Here is a 19,738-nt window from a genome sequence, read left to right on the forward strand (position 1 = left end):
AGCAGGTTACAGCGTTCCGAGAGAGGCGGGAGAGGTCAGCAGAACCAAGGCACAAGCAAAAAAAAAAAAAAAAAAAGGAAAATAGATGTCTCCCCCCGCCCCCAATAAATCTCTCAGACACCAGGCTGACCGCACGGCTCGAACAAGAAGGCTGCGTCGGTCCGGCGCCCCCAAGGACCGCTGTGTACGAACCGGTTCTCCCAGAGAGGGAGCCGCCGGCTTCTCCGCGCCTAGACTCGCGCGTCCCAGGCAGCCGAGGGCCGCAGGGTCCGTGTCTCCGGCCCCTCCGAGGTCTCCGAGCCGCTCTGCCCAGCCGCTGCCGCCGCCGCGGAGACTCGGACACCCACGTTCGCCCTTCCTCGCGCTTTCGGGGTTCTGCAACTGTTCCCCGATCAGGCCGCGCGCGCCCGCACACCCTCTCCGGGGGGTGCTCCGGCGGGTCCAGCCACGCCGTGCCCAACCGCATCGCCAAGCTGGGAGTCAATTCTGCCCCGTGGGATGGCGCATCGGCGCCGCCGCCCCGGGATCCCCTCGGTGGCGGCTCGGCGCGGCCACGCCCGGAAGCCGCATCCCGCGGGGAACAGATTCGAGGCGCGAGGCTGCGGCGCTCCTCCTGGTGCTGGGCCGCCGAGGACGTTCCTCACCATCCCCAAACTCCTCGAGTTTCCTTCCCGCCGGCCATTGAGAGAAGACGGATACCTGTTCGCGGCGCTGGCTCTTTGCGCCCCTGCGCGCGCGCGCGCTCTCTCTCCATATCCGTCTCTCTCTCTCTCTCTCCCTTCAAAAACTTGATCTTTACCGCTCCAGACCAAGGTGCCACAGACGCCAAACAGTGATGAAATCAAAAGAAAACCAATTGCCGGACTGGAGGTGGGGGAGAGATAGCGCCTCCGCGTGCGCCCGCCGCCGCGCCGAGAGGTGTAATTGCTGCAGTCAGAGAGCGTGGGGGGCTGGGCGCAGAGGTAGCCGCGTATAAATAGTGAGATCTCAAATTGAAAGGCATAAATAACAGCAGGAGGGACCTGCCTTCACACGGACGGTCCTCTCCGCGCGCGGGAGGCGTGCGGACCACAGCCCGGCTCCTCGCCAGCCCCGCGGACCCCCGCGGCCCCCCCCCCTTCCCACCCCCACACCCCCGGGCAGCTATGGAAGAACTCACGGCTTTTGTATCCAAATCTTTTGACCAGAAAAGCAAAGACGGCAGCGGCGGCGGCAGCGGCGGCGGCGGCGGCGGCAAGAAAGAGTCCATCACGTACAGGGAAGTTTTGGAGAGCGGACTGGCGCGCTCGCGGGAGCTGGGGGTTTCGGAGTCCAACCTCCACGACATAACGGAGGCCGGCGGCCACTGCCCGGTGCATCTCTTTAAGGACCACGTGGACACCGACAAGGACAAACTGAAAGAGTTCGGTTCGGGGAGGGCGGCGGAAGGTAAGCCGGGCCGGACGCAGGCTCCGGGCCCCTCCGGGGCGCGGCGCTTCTCGTGGCCACCGAGCCCGGCCGCCCGGCGTCTCGCTCTGCGCCACGCGGAGGCCCCGGGGAGGGGGCGCCGCGGTGGGCGCTTCGTTTCACCCCCAAAAAGCTGAACGTGACCGCCACGGATCGGACGCAGAAGGGCCCGGCCGCCACCCGTCGCCAGGCTTTTCGTAAGAAAGAAACCGGCCGGAGAACCGAGGAGGCAGGGGCGGATGGAGGCCCTGGACCCGAGGGCGGGCAGCGGCGCGGGGCCCGCGCGCATCGCGTCCCCGGGGGGCGCTGGCATTGGGTGCCAGCGGCGGGCCCCTTCCCCGGATGGAGCGCGAGCCGGGTGTTTGGGCTTGCCAAGGCCGGTCGAGGGTAAGGCTGGCGGCTGCGCGCCCGTATGCCTGCCGGGCTGTCTGTGTGCCCTGGGACGAGCCCCGGAGCTCTCTCCAGGCGCCCGTCGCCTGCCCGCTTCCCCCGCTAGAAATGGGCGGCGTTGGGGACCGCGCCGGCCGGCAGGCGTCGGCCCCCTCCCTCGCCTCTCAGCCCCGGGCCCTCTTAGGCAGAACTTTCCCTTGATGTTGGCTGCCGCAGGGCCCGTGGAACTAAAACCAGCCCTGTGCCCGCAGGTGGCCAGGGTTTGCGCGGGGGAGAAGGGCCCGGGGAGGCTCGGGAACCTCTCTCCCGCGCGCGGCGGCCCAAACCCCGGCCGGCAGGGCACAGCGGGCCCTCCTGCAGGACCTTCATCCTGCGGCTTTTCCTGAAATCTCCGAGGCGTTCGGCGCTGTCCTTGACTGCAGAGGCGGCCGGGAGGGGAGGCTTGTTTACAAGGGCTTTCTCAGCGGGGCGAGATGGTCCCCACCGGGGGCGGATTTCCATGCAAGCAGGGCAGCCGGCAGCTATAAATCACAGGAATACAACTGGCTGGATTTCTCAGCAGGGAGCGTTTGAAAGCGTCCGAAGGTCTGTATGTCTCATGACAAAGCGAGGGGAAACAGAAGCTTGCCATATGGGGCCTGGGTCCCCGTGTCTTCCTCTTGCAGTGTTGAGAGGGGTCGGCATTGGCGACCCCTGGAAGCCCCTGGGTCCCACACTTCGCTGGGGGAGTCCCCGCACGCGGGGCTTCAAGGCTGGCCCAGACTGCCTTTGGAAAGTTTGACCTTAGGGGAGGCAGAAGGCTGGCGGAGGCTTAGTCCGGATAAGCCCGCGACCCCGTGAGAGTCCGCGCGCAGCCTGAGTTCGGATCGTCTTACCTCTGGGGCTCACCCCTTGGCGAGGCCTCACGCACCTGGCCTTGTAATTCCTACAAAGACGGTGTGCTTTGATGGAGACGCGGCTGTCTGCCGGCCAGAGTCCCGGTCAGGGCCTACTTTTAATTTACAGCGCCTGGCGACTGACCTCCCGGGCCCCTTCAGGGCTTCCCCCATCCTCCTTAAAGGCTGAGTTCCCCCTCTGCCTACCTCGGCTCACCCCTGGACAATCAGGGCAGCAGAACCCTGGCAATCAGCAGCTGGAAAGAGGGCAGAGCACAATCGAAGCCTTTTTATTTTCTACCTTAAATAGGAAGAGAAAGACAGGGCTGTAACAAGTAGAAGCAAAAAAAATCCCAGTTGCTCCTTTCCTGTCTGGCTCTGCAGACCCCCCCTCCCCCGGCCCCTCAGAAGGGCCGAGCCCCCCTGGCCGAATTGGCAGAATGGAGGGGTGGGAGACGCCTGGGGTGTGGAGAGACACGGAGGTGTTGAGCGCCCGATCGAGCGGAACCGCTGAGCCTGGGGTTTCTGCAGAGCTTCAAGGCCAGCTTCTCATTCTGGGGTCAAGGCCCTGGGGTTCAGGCTTAAGACACCTGCACGACAGAGTCAAGGCGGGGCTACCCCTGGGAAAGGATATTTTTCCCCGTGGCGGAGAAGTAGGGCATCCTTGGAAAGGCATTCGTCTCAGGAGGTGAGAGGGCATTGGGTGCCCAGTACCCAGGAGCCTTGAGGAGAGATGTTTCAAGACTTCAGTGCTAGAGAGCATCTTAGGAACCCCCGCTGGGGGACAGGCTGGTTTCACTGATTTTCCCCTGGACCCACGGAGAATTGGAGTCTTTCCCCCTTGGCGAGTCTTCGGGCTCACGGCTGAGGGCTTCTGCAGTGCTCCCGGACTCTTTTCAGAAGTTGTGAAAGCCCAGACTCTTTGGAGAGAGTTTACGGAAAGCACTGTCTTCTCCTTGACCCAGAGGGGACATCTAATGAGGGCGTTGGGAGCCCTTTCTGCCTGCACCCCCGTAGCCCCTATGATCCGAGAAAAAAAAAGAAAAAAAGCACAAGGGCTGCTAAAATGTTGTCACTCTTTGTGACCCCGTGGACTGCAGCGCGCCAGGCCGCCCTGTCCATCACCATCTCCCCGAGTTTGCTCAAACTCATGTCCATCGAGTCAGTGATGCCATCCAACCATCCCATCCTCTGTCGTCCCCTTCTCCTCCCACCTTCAATCTTTCAGCATCAGGGTCTTTTGGCTTCCACCAACTCTGCGACTGGGGAGCCAACTTGTATTTTCAATCCCTGAGTTTGGTGTGGGCCTGCATTTCCTGGAGGTGGAAAGGAGAGGCGTCTGGGTTAGAATCTGGTTGATCCTGACCTTACTGCCCCCACCCCCAGCAAATACAGATGCTCCTGTAATTTTTGGACCAAAGAGAGTTTGCACTCCTGGCTTCCTGTTGGGGCGTCCAAGACGGAGGGGCAAAACAGGAAGTCAGGAACCTGTGCTCTTGGGGGCACCCCTAGACACCTTCCTGTGTGCCTTAAGATATGGCTTTGGCTTTGGCGGGGGAGGGCGCTTCCTTGGTGGCTCAGACAGTAAAGAATCCACCTGCAATGCAGGAGACCCGGATTTGGTCCCTGGGTGGGAAAGATCCCCTGGAGGAGGGCATGGCACCCCACTCCAGTATTCTTGCCTGGAGAATCCCATGGACAGAGGAGCCTGGTGGGCTACAGTCCACGGGCTCGCAAAGTCAGACACGACTGAGTGACTGACAGTTTTCTTTCCTTCTTTGCTTTGTTGATCAGAGGGAGATGAGGTCCCCCCACCCCATCGCCCAGCTCTGTGGCGACCTGGAGGAGGCTCTGGCCTGGCTGGAGCTGCCCCTGTCCTGCTGGGGTTGGTGGAGGGACAGGGGTTCGGCCTGGCCTGGACCCCTAGCCAGGCCTGGCCTCTCCCGGAGCTCCCGCCAGGGACCCCGCCAGGGACCCCGCCATACTTGGGTGTCTCTGCCTATGCGTGTTTGACTTAATATTTAACACCCCATTCCCTTTCAAAAAAAAAAAGAGAGAGAGAGACAGAGGAGGGGGTGTGTGTTGGTTTCTGTCAGTATGTCAACAGAGGCGAAGTGGATAATTGAGGAAACTATTCGGAGATTAGGCCAAGATACACCAGCCGGGCCGGGAATCGGAGTCGTTACAAAAGAGCTCGCCTGGCCTGCGAGTTTGCTTTATCGGCTCCACGCAGCTCTGCGTCAGGGCGCGTTGTCCGCCGAGGCCCCGCGCCCCGTGGGCGCACCCAGCGCTCGGCCACGTGGAGCCAAAGCTTCCCGGCGCGCGGCCTGTTCGCCGCGCGCGGGGCCGGGGTTTCCAGCACGCAGGCCTGGCGGGCCGGCCCCGGGGAGGCGGAGGCCGGCGGAGGGGCTCTGCGCGGCCCGCGGGGGACTCGGGCCGGGACGCGTCGCGGGGGGACCTCAGCGCTGTGCCCTCGGCCCGCCCGTAGGTGTCTACGACTGCAAGGACAAGCGCGACGACGTGAAGTCGGAGGACGAGGACGGGCAGACCAAGCTGAAGCAGCGGCGCAGCCGCACCAACTTCACGCTGGAGCAGCTCAACGAGCTGGAGCGGCTCTTCGACGAGACGCACTACCCCGACGCCTTCATGCGCGAGGAGCTCAGCCAGCGCCTCGGGCTCTCGGAGGCGCGCGTGCAGGTGAGGCTCGCGGCCCCCGGAGCGCGCCGCCCCGGCCTTGGGGGCGCTTTCCGGGAGCGCGCGGCCCCCCGGGGCCGGGCTGGGCGTTCGGAGGCCTCCCCGGGGCCTCGCGCTCCGTGTCTGGCGCGCTCGCCCTCCAGGTCGAGCGCACAGGGTGGGTGGCTGGGGGCGGTGGCTGGAGCTGGGCGTTCGGGGGCATCCCCGGGGTCTCGCGCGCGCCCTGCCTGGCATCGCCCTCCGCGTCTCGGTGACTGAGGCTCCTGCCCGCGCGGAGCCGGATTAGCCGGGGCGCCGGGCGGGGACCGGGGAGGGGGCGCGCAGGGGCGGCGGCGCGGGCGCATGGAATTGGTGATGTCCCCATCTGGCGAGCCACCGGCTGCCGGGGGGTGGGGTGCGCCCGCACGTGCGCGGGGGAGGGGGCGCTCCCGGTGGTTTTGTTGTCTTTTTTTTTTTTTAAACCTCGGGTTGTTGTAAACGTGGAAGTGAAACGGACGACTTTATTGATGGGGCAGGGTGGTAGAGACCCCCTTCCAGACGCCCCCCCACCGCCACCCCGCAGGCGCTGTCGACAGTCGGCCCTGCCAGTCGTCCTGGGCTTTTCCGTCGGCGTTGACGGTTCGGGGCAGGACAGCAGAGCCCGAGAGAAGGAAAAGAGGGTCACGGTCCCTGGGCTCCGGGGACTGGTTATTTAAATAAATGGAATTAATGCAGCCAACGGGGGGGAGGGGACCGCGTGCAGCCGGGGCTTTGAAAGAACGGCTTTCTTGTAGCTGTAGGATCGGCGTCTTTAAACACGACTGGGCTAAGATTGTACGCACGAAACGAAAACACGGAAAGGGTTTTAGAGCCAGTGTTTTACAACAGCTTTCATTTGGGGAGCGCGGGGGAAGGGGTCTGCATTCTGCGTCCTTCCCGTTTCCTCCCTGCCGCCGCGGTGACTGGGATTTCTTAGGCGGGCATGCCGCAGTCCCCCAGCGTGTCCAGGATCCGCCGTGGCCTGACGCGGTGATGCGGCCCGCATCCCTGGGACCGCGGGCCGGCTGGCTCTGGGGACCGCGTCCCCGAGCCCATTTGTCCCGGCGTCTGTGGCCGAGGCGAGGAGGGGCGCGAGGCGGTGAGGGGGGGACTCCTGGCCACTTTTCTCCGTCGAGATGGATGGGGCTGCCCTATATGGATTAATGAGAAGATTAAACTTTTGCTGAAGGGGACATCAACTTTTATGTCATTTCACAGCCTTTCTGCCCGGGATCTGTAATATCTCCCAGGCCTTGATGTACTGTTTCTATAAAAATAAATTACTTGTAATTTAATTCCACACTATTTCTTTCAGTAGTCTATTACTGAATAGCACCTTCGCAGGAGAGACCGAGTTGGCAGAAAATTGCTTCTTGGGTGGCTACAGATCTTGAGAAAAGCCCTAAAAAAAAAAAAAAAAAAAGGTTGAGGGGGGTGGGAGGTGGGAAAATGGGAAAAGTGAGGCACAGGCCTATTGATCCAGAGTTGGATTAAAATTTAACGATTGTAAATAATAATAAAAATAAACATGGGAATATAAGAAATGAAATAATTTCCGATTGGCCACGGGGAAAAAGCATCGTGTAATAAAGAGAAGGCAGAAAGTGGTCATAAAAACCAATTAGTTAAAACTCGGACCCTGCTGTGCCGAAGCCAGGAAAGGGGGCGGGGGAAGGGGGGACTCAGAAAGGAAGAGACGAAAATGCGGTATATTTTAATCCTGAGTCTGAACTGTTGGGTAATCCTTTTCCGTACAGGCTGTCCTGTGTTGTTAGAGGATAGTGTTTCAATTTAGAGTGGAAATTTGCTGTAAATAAATTGAAGACCCTTTGGAAGCTGGTCCTTATTAACCTTTTATTTTTAGTGTTGTGCTGGAAAACTCATATCACACAGCTGTCAGGGTTATAATCGAAAGTTATGAGACCACGGTGAGGCGCGGGCGGTAATTTAATTACGACAAATATCTTTGGGTTTATGGCGCAGAGCTAAATTAAATGTCATTATTCACTGTCTGTAATGGAAATCAAAAGGAAATCAGATTACAGCATTTGTGAGAGAAATCAGCGAGTGATCCTTAATGAAGAAATAACTGTCTAAAGCACTGTCGTGCGCTTTACTTAGCATATTCAGGACTAATTGGAATTGATCGTGAATCACCCCAAGACTGATTTATTATCGCCGAACGCAGCGGCTAATTCATCACTTTTATTCTCCGTAATCTTATTTTTTTTTTCTTCTTTCCCCGTGCTGAAGGGAAAGTGAGTTTTCTTTCTTAGGTTTAAATAGGATTCTGTTTTCAGAAAAAAATGCCCTTGGTGGTGGGGGGTGGGGTGGGGTGGTGGTGCAGAATTTCCACATCTGGCTCCGAATTTTCACATCCCCTGCTGAGGCTGGCCGGGTACCGGACCGCAGGAAGGGTCGGAAACGGAGAGCGGTCCCAGTCCCAAGCTGAGGGCAAGGCAGCGGCGATTTGGGGTGGTTCACCTGTAGGGATGGAATCGGAGTGCAGGCTTTGGAAATGCAATCGGTATTTGTGAACCTCCACACATCTTAAGAGGGGGCACGGTTTTGGGAAATTCTTTTTAGAGCAACGGGGCATCCAAATTTGCTAGGCTCCCTGTGGCCTGGCGGGTTGAGCTTTCCCCTGCTTGGGGCGGGGGTCAGTTCTGTTAGAACAGGCGGGTCGTAAAGGTCAGCCTTGGATGGAAAACGGGCCCTTCAAAGAGGCTTCGAGGGAAAAGTCGTGAAGTCCAGTCTGTTTGCAGCCTCCGTGGGAGCTGAGGTTTCCTGGGCAGGCTGGGAGGCGGGAGCGGCCCCAGGCCCTGGGCTTGGAGCATTGCATCGCAGGGTCCCCGAGTTCCCCCCAGAGGTGGGGCATGGCCTGAGTTATCCTGGAGCACCACGGAGGGGACAGGGTGAGAGAGGCTGGAGGGGGCATTTCAGAGAAGGTCAGGAAGGAAACATCGAGTGCTGAGGAACCCAGATGGCGGGGGAGCCCTGGATTCCATCTTCATGCGGCTGTTTGGTGGAAAGGGGACCGTGAGCGTGGGGGAGGACTGGACGGGGCACTGGGGTGGGGCGTGGGGCCTTACACCCCAATCTTGTCGTCAGGCCTCTGATGCTCATTGGCTTGGGGCTCAACACCCTTTCAGGAGATTCTGAGCCCCTCCAGTTACACTTCCTGTACCTGAAGTCCCGCGTCTGCATTTTGTGTGTGTGTGTGGCAGCGCCGTGGGGGGGGGGGGCGGTGGGGGGCGGTGTGTGCACCAGTCCTTGGGAATGAAGAACGGTCCTGACTCTGGGATGTATAGCTGGGACCCTCCAGGCTTCCAAGGAGTTGGGGGGATGCCTTGGAGGACTTGGAAGTTCCTGGACCCCGGAGCTTGATTAGGGAGGAGGCTGGTCAGGAGGTGGAAGGTCGGGGTGGAAGGTCAAGTTGGACCAGTGGCCTGATGGGGCTGGAGTGGGGACTGCCGGTACAAAACGATGGAAGGTTCTCCGTGGCCACCCGAGGACCCTCTTGGGCCTCCCTGGGGGCTCAGATGGTAGAGAACCTGCCTGCCGATGCGGGAGACCTGGGTTCGATGCCTGGGTGGGGAAGAGCCCCTGGAGGAGGGCACGGCAACCCACTCCAGTGTCCTTGCCTGGGGAATGCTACGGACACAGGAGGGTGGCAGGCTCGTCTACGGGGTCTCAGAGTCAGGCAGGACTGAGCGACTAAGCACGGCAGAGAGGACCCCCTGCTCGCATTCAGTCCGTGGGTGCTAAGGCTGTAGTCCCTCTTGGCTGAGGACACTTGTCAGCAGCTCCAGGTGCCCAGTTGCGCTGGGGCTGGGGAGACCGGGGCAGGGGAGGGAGGCCTTGAGGGGGCCCACAGGCAGCTTTTATTTGGGGGTGGGGCCCTGGAACCGGAAGCGCCTTGCACAGCCTCTGGCGTCGTCTGGAAAGCAGGCTTTGCCTGCGCTCACGATGGGGGTGCACGTGTGTCTGCTTCACCCCAGGTTTGGTTCCAGAACCGGAGAGCCAAATGCCGCAAACAGGAGAACCAGATGCACAAAGGTGAGTGCGGGGGTAGGCGGGGGAAGGGGGAGGCCCGAGGATGGGGGTGGGGCGGCGGGGAGGCCGCCGGGACGGCTTGGGGGGCAGGGCCGAGGATGGGGTGGGGGCGGGGGAGGCCGCAGGGAGGAAGGTTCACTTGTCCTGTGCTCGCTCGCAGGCGTGATCCTGGGCACTGCCAGCCACTTGGACGCCTGCAGGGTGGCCCCCTACGTGAACATGGGCGCACTGAGGATGCCTTTCCAACAGGTAGCTCGGTTTTGTATTTTTATTTCTCCCCCCCGAGGGGAGCCGCCGCCTCCTCTAACCCGCCTGCGGGGAAGAAAGGGGAATCACTTTTTCACAAGGGCGAGATTTATAAACCCACTGTGCTGTGTGCGTAGTTACACAATCCTGTCCGACTCTTTGCAAGCCATGGACTGCAGCACGCCAGGCTCCGCTGTCTGTGGAACTTTTCCCAGGCAAGAACACTGGAGTGGGTTGCCATGCCCTCTTCCAGGGGATCTTCCCCCGCCAGGAATCGAACCCGGGTCTCCTGCACTGCAGGCGGGTTCTTTACCAGTGAGCCACGAGGGAAGCCTTGTTAACCCGCTGGTGCATCTTAACATCACGCTATTAAAAAAAAGAAAACCCGGAGAGTTCTGTTTGAGGGACGACTAGGACAGAAAGCCAGACACAGTTTTTTTTTTTACGAAAGTCAGAGGGAAAACTTAAAAAATGCTGCCCACCCAGGAAGCGCCCACTCGCTGGGTGCCTGCTCGGGGACGGAGGGGGTATGTCTCCCACTCGTGCGTGAGGCCCTTTCCCTGCAGCCAGCCCGGCCTCTCTGCATCTCAGGGGGCGGAGGGGGAGTGATCCTTGCCCCTGACCCTCAGAGATGGGGGGCGGGGCGCGGAAGGGGGAGTCGGGCCCAGCTCGCAGCAGCGCAGGCGGTCCTGTGCAAGGAGGGGGGCGGCCGGGCTGTCGGAGGACAGACAGAGGCCCTCGGAGGCCCAGGTATCCCAGGGGCCGCCCCACCGCCCCTGGTCTGGAGCAGCCTCGGGTGGGTGGCCGGGGGCAACGTGGCGGGACCTGCGGGGGCAGCTGGGCTGGAGGGGGCGCCCTCGCTGCTGCGGGAGGGGGCGGGGCCCGTCGTGAGGGTGGGGGCGTGCACGCTGCTGGACGGGCGTGGCGGGGCGGCGTCGGCCCAGCATGGGGGTGGGGGTTGTGCATGCCGGGGGGCGGGGCGGGGCGGGGCGGGGCGGCGTCGGCCCAGCATGGGGGTGGGGGTTGTGCATGCCGGTGGGCGGGGCGGGGCGGGCGCCCAGCATGAGGGGGGTGGGGGGTGGGAGCGTGCAAGCTGGGGGGCGGGCGTGGGGGTGATCCGGCCATAGGAGCAAGCAGGACATGCCTGGGGGTTGTCTCTGCGCCCGTGGGTGCTGAGGGCCGCGAGGTCTGAGGGTCTGACCTGGCCTGCAGCGTTGTCTAGGCGTGACAGCGTGGGGGGCCGTCTCGCCACGGAGGGTCGTTTAGGGGTGACACTGTGGTTTCGGCTGGGAACTCCCGCGGGGCTGAAGGCAGGGAGGGAGTCCGGGGCTGCGGGCCGGGGAGGGGTCGGCACCCTGCTCACTCGGACTCCTCCCCCAACCTCCAGGCCGGGGCCCCTCGCCCCCCCAGCATCCCTGGGCCAATCCTGTAACGGCCCCTGGCTACTACGCGGGCCGCTGCCCAGGCGTGGGGTCAGCGTTGGGCCCTCTGAAGTGAGACCATTGGGAGCTCAGAGACTTGGCTGTGCTCTTTCTGGAAGTGGGTGGTCATTTCCTCCTCCTGACCCAGGGATCGAACCCTGGTCTCCTGCGCTGCAGGCAGGTTCTTTACCGTCTGAGGCACCACAGAAGCCCATATAAGTTGAAACTTTGGTCTGCATTTTTTACAAAATGCTGTGGCTCAGACGGTAAACGGTCTTTTGGAAGATTCCCAGACTCTGGCCCGTGGGAAGGGGCTGTGTGTGGGGAGGCGGTGGGGGGGGGGTGCTGCCAGGCCTGAGCTATAGACAGGACCCTGAGTCCAGGGGCACGTCAAACCATCAGCTGAGGGTGGGGTGAGGAGGGGGTACCAGCTGTAGACACCTTGATGCTGCGGTGGGCCCGGGGATCTATGCAGATCCCCCAGCTCCTTGGCGGTGGGAAAGCCTCCCTCTCCAAAACAGCCAGTGACACCCATCCAGACATCAGGTGTCCAGAGAACAGTGGGTGGTGGTCCCCTGGTGTGTGTGGGGGTGGTCCCCTAGTCTGGGGGGTGGTCCTCCTGGCGGGAAAGCCCCCCAACCAGAACAGGCAACGACCCCCATCTGGACAGCGGGTGTCTAGAGGAGAGTGGGTAGTGGCCCGCTGGTGGTGGTGGAGGGGGTGGGGGGTGGAGGGGGGTCCTCGAGGCAGGAAAGCGCCCCCCCTCCCCCAGAACACGCAGTGACTCCCATCCGGACACCGGGTGTCCGGAGGACAGTGGGAGGTGGTCCCCTGGTTTCGGGGGGTGGGGGGGCCTCGGTGCAGGAGAGCCCGCCCCCCGCCCCCAGGTCCTGACTGAGCGCGATCTCCCACCCCAGGTTCAGGCGCAGCTGCAGCTGGAAGGCGTGGCGCACGCGCACCCCCACCTCCACCCGCACCTGGCTGCGCACGCGCCCTACCTGATGTTCCCGCCGCCGCCCTTCGGGCTGCCCATCGCCTCCCTGGCCGAGTCGGCCTCGGCCGCCGCCGTCGTGGCCGCCGCGGCGAAGAGCAACAGCAAGAACTCCAGCATCGCCGACCTCAGGCTGAAGGCGCGCAAGCACGCGGAGGCCCTGGGGCTCTGACCCGCCGGCCCGCCGCCCCGCGCGCGCCCCGGGCCCCGCCACCCCGTGCGTCCCTCCGTCCGTCAGTCCGTCCGTCCGCGGCGTCCTGCACTCCACCCCTCCGCTCCCCGCACAGCCCCCCACCCTCCGCCTCGACGGGCCGCACGGCCACCCTGGAGCCAGGGGGCAGCGAACTCCCCGCCCCGGGGCCGCCCTGGGAGATCCCTCTCCACCCCCTGCAGGCCTCGGGACGGGGACATCGGGGAGCGCACGGCACCTCCAGGGCCTCGCGGAGACCGTCGCGGGGCGGGAAGAGCGAGCAGGGGACGGTTGGACCACCCCAACTCGGCCCCCTCTTCGGGCGGTCCGTGCGTCCTGGAACGACCCTCGGCCACGTGGAGCTGCCCTGCGACCTCGCCTGCGGCTGCCACTTCCCACCCTGTGCATGCGGCCTGCGCCACGCGCCTTTCCAAGATCTCACAGTCTAGGAAACAAACAAACAAACAAAGATCTGGGGCTGGTCTCTGAAGATGCCAGCGTTTGGGTGCGCGCGGTTTTCTTCACTGCCACGGACGGAAAAGTTTCATCGGAGGAGCTACGGGACGCCCCCGCCCTAGTCCCAGTGTGGATTTCAGCGTGGACGCGGGCATCCGGAAGCAGGGACTCCCTCCTGGGCCGGCCCGCGCACCCACCGTCCCCCTACCCTTCGCCTGAAAGGTAGCAATAACGAAGCTACCTGACACGGCCCGGCCAAGGTGATGCTGCTCACCGGGGACCTCAGGGTGTCACGTTGAGACCGTCCCGGGGAGGGCCGGCGGCCTGACCGCCCCCTGTCGTCCTGCCCGCTTCTGGCCCCGGCGCACCAGATTCAGGATTCCTTGGGCCGCACAACAGGCGACTTGATAACTTTCCCCCCAGTCTTTTCGATTCCCCCTCGAATGGACGCTCTCTGGCTGCTCTGCAGAGCGCAGATGCGGAAAGGACTTGCAATCGGGACAGAGGGGCACGGTGGTTTAAGGTATAATAGTAATAACTGACGAAGCATCCCCGCTAGTGACATGCAATGATGTGCAGGAAAGTGCAATATTGTAAATATTATAGATTTAAAAAAAAAAAGAAAGCTGTCCACTCTTGACCCTGTCACCTCCGGACTTTGAAGGGCATTACCTCCGCGCCCCCCACCACCACTCTGCATGCTGCGGGCCCAGTGCCAGGATGACCGGGGTAGGAGGGGAGTGCTTGCCGTGGTGGAAGTGAGTTGGATGTGGCTTGAGATGAGAACCTGGATGGGGTGGGGGGTGGGGCGCCAGGAAGTGAGGGCGGGGAAGGGGCTGAGCTGTTTCTGGCGCGCCTCCTGCAGGCAGGCAGTTTTAAGAGATTTTTTTTTTTCTTTTTTTTTCTTTTTTAAGGTGTGGGGCTTTCCTAGCGGCTCAGTTGGTGAAGAACCTGCCTGCCAGTGCAGGAGACCCGGGTTCGATCCCTGGGTGGGGAAGATCCCCTGGAGGAGGGCAAGGCAAACCCACTCCAGTATTCTTGTCTGGGGAATCCCATGGACAGAGGAGCCTGGCGGGGTTGCAGTCCATGGGGTCACTCAGAGTCCAAGATGACAGTGTGACTTTCACTTCCTTTCACTTTTCTAGGGGTAGCCAGCTCTAGCCTTTCTTTTTTTCCTTTTTATCCCCCTCTTGTCCACAGGTTTCCCCTCCCCACCTGTTGTGTGAACATGAGACAGCTCTCTGTCTTAGCAACAGGTCAGGGGCGGTGGGGCATAGTCGCTTGACACCGTGTATGCGAAGTGTTGAGGTTCCCAGGTTGAGGTGGGGCGGTGGGCTTTGCTCCTGCTGTGTGAGGTTGGGTTCAGGGGAGTGTGGTGGTGGCTGCGCACCCTTGCTGGGCTTGTCTACCTCGAAAATGTGCGTTTCTTTTTTTTCTTTTTTTGTCTGTTTGCCTTAGTCAACCCAGGCGTGCCCAGAGAGAACGTGCTACCTAGTTCCCCAGAGCCCAGCTGGTCCACTTCGTAAGCCAGCTTAACAGCTTTTCGGTCTTGCTGACTGTTTTCCCTTACTCCTTCATTTGGGTACATTTCTGTAAGAAAAAAAAAAAAAAAACTTTTTTCCCTTCCATGTAAGGGAAGACATTCTGCCTTTGCGTTGACCTGAAATGCAGATTCATTTACAACATCTGAAACTCTTTTAATCAAAAGGCCCCCTCAACATAGATTTTTTTTTTCTAATTTTGAAAGTTAAGCTAAAGCTCTGAGATGATGAAGAGAGAGACGGGGTTAAAAAAAATTGCATATTTTTAAATCACTTGCAAGCGTCGCTCCCAGCATTCATGGCGTTATGGAATTTGCCTTGTATGTATGTGCAGATCTCCTGGAAGGTTGTGAATTCTTTTTTTGTTGTTGTTTTAAGTCCTCTCCATGGGATTTTTCCAGCAAGAGTACTGGAGTGGCTTGCCATGTCCTTTTCCAGGAGATCTTCCCGACCCAGGGATGGAACCTGGGTCTCCTGCGTGGCAGGCGATTTCTTTAACAATTGAGCCAAGAAAGCCCCTGGAAGTTGCAACTTTGCTTAACGTTGTTTACAAAATGCCGTGGCTCAGATGGTAAAGAATCTGCCTGCAATACAGGAGACCCAGGTTCAGTTCCTGGGTCAGGAAGACCCCCTGGAGGAGGGCATGGCAGCCCACTCCAGTATTCTTGCCTGGAGAATCCCATGGACAGAGGAGCCTGGTGGGCTACGGTCCACGGGGTCACAGAGTGGGACACGCCTAAGCGACAGACACTTTCAAATGAGCCTCGTCCGTCCTGGAATCGAAGGCAAAGTTTGGAGGTGAAATGTGTTCGTGCGATTTTTTTTCTTTTTGAAGGTTTATCATGCATCCGTTGTAGTTAAACACTGACTCCCCACACATGAGGGCTGGTCTGGCAGAAGGTGAAGTTTTAAAATAGAGCTGCCTGCTGGGAGGCTGGGAGGCCTGCCGGATGGGGGTGTCATCTTGTCCTTGTCTCTGGCTTAAATGGAGTGAGCTGAGTGCGCCCCTCCTGGATGGGGGGCCCCCTTAACTGAACAGAGCCTGAGCTGTTTGAGGGGGTGGGGGCTGTGAGAGGAGCTGGCATGGCTTCTTTCTGGGCAGAAAGAAAGTCTGGGGGGTGGTGGATGACTGTTCAGGGAGCCCAGGGTGGACGGCGGCTCCTGGCCTCCTGTGTCTCCTAGAAATTCCAGGACAGAAGCGAGCTAGGAGCCCCAGTTGTGGTCAGTTCTGCGCAGCCCAGATCATGTCTGCTTTCTCCCTGTCCGGCAGTCGGCAGGGTGTGCTGGGGTGGGCAGATGCTCTGTGTAGGTCCTGGTCTCCCCGGGACCGTTTTTGGACCATCCTGGTCTCTTCCCAGCGGCCGTGGGGCAGAAAATGTACCGAGGTGGACGTAGTTTGGCTGTTCTCCGTGTTTTCTGAGTAAACACAAGACCCCCTTCTCAAAGTCCTTCACGGCCACTTCCAGAGGGAGCACACCAAGTGAGGAATATCGCTTAGAAAGCAAAGTGGACGGGTTTCCTCCTAACAGCACCAGACGTGGCGTTTTTGGTTGTGAAAGCCACGTGCAAGCGGGCCCGTGCGTGCAAACGTGCTACCAGATCTCTGCGATGTTGAGCCCACGGGCTGCAGGGCTGTGTTCTGCAGGACGGGCCCTGGTCCACGGAACCGGTTTCGTTTCCTGAGACTCTGGTCGGAGAGGTCTTTCTTGATGGAGACTCCCGGTTTAGCAAAAACTCTTGTTCTTCTCAGCTGGGTTGTTGTGGTTCCACGTCTTTCTTACAGAGTCGCTCTTTTTTTTTTTCCTTCTGTTGTGAGGCTGGGAAACTTGCAATTTTATCTCAGTGGGGGAGGGGTTGCACTGATGGGTCTTAGCATCAGACGGGACTTAGCATTGTTGGGCTTCCCTGGTGGGTCAGATGATAAAGGAGCTGTTGCAATGCGGGAGACCCAGGTTTGATGTCTGGGTCAGGAAGATCCCGTGGAGAAGGACATGGCGACCCACTCCAGTATTCTTGCCTGGAGAATTTCCATGGACAGAGGAGCCTGGCGGGGCTGCAGTCCACGGGGCCGGAAAGAGTCGGACGCGTGGGAAGCGCTGGCAGTTTCACTTTCACCGTGCGTAGCTGAGGTGGTGAAGTCTGTGACTTGGAGAAGTTTTGCTTGCTCAGCAGAGAGGTGCAGAGATCCCACCGGTGGCACGTTTCCGGAGGGATCACAGAGGTCATTTTGCTGTCGTGTTTTATAGGGTGACTGTTCCCCGTGACCGAGGCCGAGTGCGGGCTGGCCGAGGTTGCGGTACAGGCTAGCTGCAGACAGAAGTGACCCGCCATGCTTGTGTTCCAATCTTCGCAGAGTCACACGTGCGGTAGCATTCCCCCCCCCCCACCCCGCCCGGGAAGTGGATCTTCAGAAGAGCCTCACACGTCCCCGGGGGGTGCAGGGACCCCCCCCCCGCCCACCTTGCTTCCATCAGAGTTGGGACCCCTGACCAGCTGCCCCTGACGGCAGGCACTTGCGCGCTCGGCCATGAAGTCCGTTCCCAGTGGGGCCATCTGGACTCTGAAACGGGAAGGGGTTGGTGTCTAAGCTCGAGGCCACCCTCGCCCTGCTGGTAACTGCCCCAGCCCACTGTTCCCACCGGCGGGTGTCACTGCTAATGATCCCCCAAGTCAACGGGGGACCCCAAGCCCTGAGTCCCAGCGTCGCTTACAGATAAGCCGACTTCCGTGACAAACATACGTTTGAGGCACTTTGCTCTTTTTTTCCCCCCCCCACCCCAAGTTTGGGAGGTTGGGTTGGCGGAGGGGTTATCCGTGGACAAGCTCGACATTAGAAAAAGAAAAAGAAAACCTGGTGCCTAATTTATTAAAAATTAGCTTAGGAATATGCTGACTTTTCAATACAGGTGAACACGATGCAGTTTATAAATGTTTTATTGAAATTTGATATTTAACGAGAAGCCGGTTGAGGAATGTAGAAAAAAATGTTCAAGTTGGAAAGCTATTAAAACGCGCTATTTATTGAGAGGCGATGGTTTCCCCAAGCCAGCCCCGCAGCACGTAGAGCTCCCGGGTCCGAGAGGGGCTCGCCCCTGTGCTCCTTGGGAGTAGGTGTATGTGGATGTCTTATTTATTTCTCCCCACCCCCTTTGGTTGAAAGTTCCTGAATATGTGCTATCTTAATTATGTTGAGTGTAAATTTGACGTTGCCTTGCCTTTATTTTTATATATTTTTTGAGCCTGTTGCTTTTTCCCCCCGGCCCTGCTTCCTTTCTCCCCTGAATTTACGAGCAGCAACCATCATTTAGGGCACAGCGCCCGCGTTTGGGTTATGCATACAAGGTGTGTCTGGACCTACGCAGGTTTTCAGGGATCGCGCAAATGAAATCACACAGCAGCCCCCACCAACCCCGCACCCCCGCTGTTGTGGGGTGAAAAGGAAAACACGCCAAAGGTTTTCTTGGCTGTGCTCACCGGCAACCCACCCCCCGACCCCGACCCCCCACACAAAATGCCCTTAACTTTAGTTCCACTTACAAAGTGTATTTTGTCAAAACCGTATAGGATGAATGTACAGCTTGTAAAACGGAGATATAAATAAACTTATAAATATTTGTATTCAAGTGTTAAGAAAATGCACACCTCTCCCCAGAGGAGACTGGTGTGAGTGGGCAGTGGGGTGGGGGGCGGTGAATTTCCGAGTCGGACGAGGCTGAAAGTCTTGTTTCCGAGGGGACAGCAGAGCGTGTGTGTGTGTGTGTGTGTGTGTGTGTGTGTGTGTGTGTTTATGGTGGCCGTGTGGCTTTCCCTTCACGACTTCTCCCATAACCCTGACCTCGGGGAAAGGTACGTTCCACCCGCCTCCACCCCTCGGAAAAGTGGGGAAAGAAGAGAGAGGAGGAGAAACAAATCCCCACTTGCATTCAGGTCCAGATTGGAGGCTGGAGGACTTGAGCAAAGTCCACCTGCTTCGGTTTCCAGTTTAAAATGACCCTTTTGTGTGATTTCTTTGGGGACTGTGTGCGGGTTCTCCGCTGTGGCTTTGCACTGATGGTGGAGTCCTTTTGGATAAAAAAAAAAAAAAAAAAAAGAATAAATGGGAAAAAAAAGGAATACTTAAAAAAAAAAACGAGAGACCTTTTTTTTTTTTTTTTTTCGGCCTGTGCTTTTTATCTTGTTCTGGAGCGGAAGGTTAACAAGGTGATGTCATCCTCTGTGTCGATTAAAAACCACACGTGGGGAGGAAAGGGCAGGCAGATGTGGGGTCGGGGGAGCCGCCTGGAGGTCCAGGGAGGCTGTGTGAGCTGGAGCTGAGGGGCTGGGGCCTGCGAGTTCGGGGGGCCGGGGTGGGGGTGACCCTCCCAAGGGCGTATCCGTCACCGCCCAGGTGTGCCCAGAGCAGCTCGGATCCTCTCCTCTTGTTCTTGGTCCCAGAAACCTTCGCAGCCAAGGATGGGAGTTCTAAAGGACCTTCTTGTTGGATGCTGCTGCTAAGTCTCTTCAGTCGTGTCCGACTCTCTGCGACCCCATAGACGGCAGCCCACCAGGCTCCCCCGTCCCTGGGATTGTCCAGGCAAGAACACTGGAGTGGGTTGCCATTGCCTTCTCCAATGCATGAAAGTGAAAAGTGAAAGTGAAGTCACTCAGTCGTGTCCAACTCTTAGCAACCCCATGGACTGCAGCCTACCAGGCTCCTCTGACCCTGGGATTCTCCAGGCAAGAACACTGGAGCGGGGTGCCGTGCCCTCCTCCAGGGGGACAGGCTGGTCTCCACGAGATGTATTCTGCACCGTTATTTGATCATTCAGAGAGCCGTAAGCGTCCAGCTGTGTTCAGCAAACGCCTTCGTGCTGTTTAACATGAAGAGACCGGTTTCTCTTCCACACAGAGTCACTTTGCTGCGGATGTAAGCAATCTGAGACGGAGCTGACTCTGTCCTCGAGGCGATCCTGGCAGAGCTGAGCCTGAAATGTCAGTTTGTCGGCCCTGAATTTCTTTTTTTTTTTTCTTCACCCCACTGTGGACTGTGCTGAGCCTGTTCCTTGGATTCAAACTGAGTTTTGTTTTGTTTCTAAATGATTTTTAGTCCCCCACACGGACACACCCTGCAGAAAGACGGGGCTGGGGGTTTCTGGACGGCCGGACAGCTGTTTCTTCCGACCCGGTTCTCAGATCCGTAAATTGAACACGAAGGCGCGTTTGCGCTGCGTCCTGTGTTTTCTGAATCCAGGTTTCCGAGGCTTCTGCTGAGGGGTTGCAGGGGCGGGGGCGGTGCCCTGCCTCTCGTAGTCAGTTATAGGAAGCAAAAACCGCGGCCTGGCCGGCAGACACACCCTGGTGCTTGCCAAAGCGCTCTCGGAGCAGTTGTTGGGGAAAAAAAAAAAAAAAAGTCGTTTTTTTCACCAGCGTGTCTG

General features: G+C 59.3%; 1 protein-coding gene across 1 annotated transcript; it reads left to right on the top strand.

Moving 5' to 3' along the window:
* Window positions 1–1,007: 1,007 nt before the first annotated feature.
* On the top strand, window positions 1,008–13,408 carry LOC138929711 (short stature homeobox protein). Its single transcript, XM_070289566.1, has 5 exons — window positions 1,008–1,428; window positions 5,200–5,408; window positions 9,425–9,482; window positions 9,640–9,728; window positions 12,064–13,408. The coding sequence occupies exons 1-5, from the start codon at window positions 1,146–1,148 to the stop codon at window positions 12,307–12,309; spliced, it is 885 nt and encodes a 294-aa protein (XP_070145667.1). The 5' UTR covers window positions 1,008–1,145; the 3' UTR covers window positions 12,310–13,408.
* Window positions 13,409–19,738: the final 6,330 nt, after the last annotated feature.

The sequence above is a fragment of the Ovis canadensis genome, chromosome X (assembly GCF_042477335.2).
Source record: "Ovis canadensis isolate MfBH-ARS-UI-01 breed Bighorn chromosome X, ARS-UI_OviCan_v2, whole genome shotgun sequence".
NCBI lineage: Eukaryota > Metazoa > Chordata > Mammalia > Artiodactyla > Bovidae > Ovis > Ovis canadensis.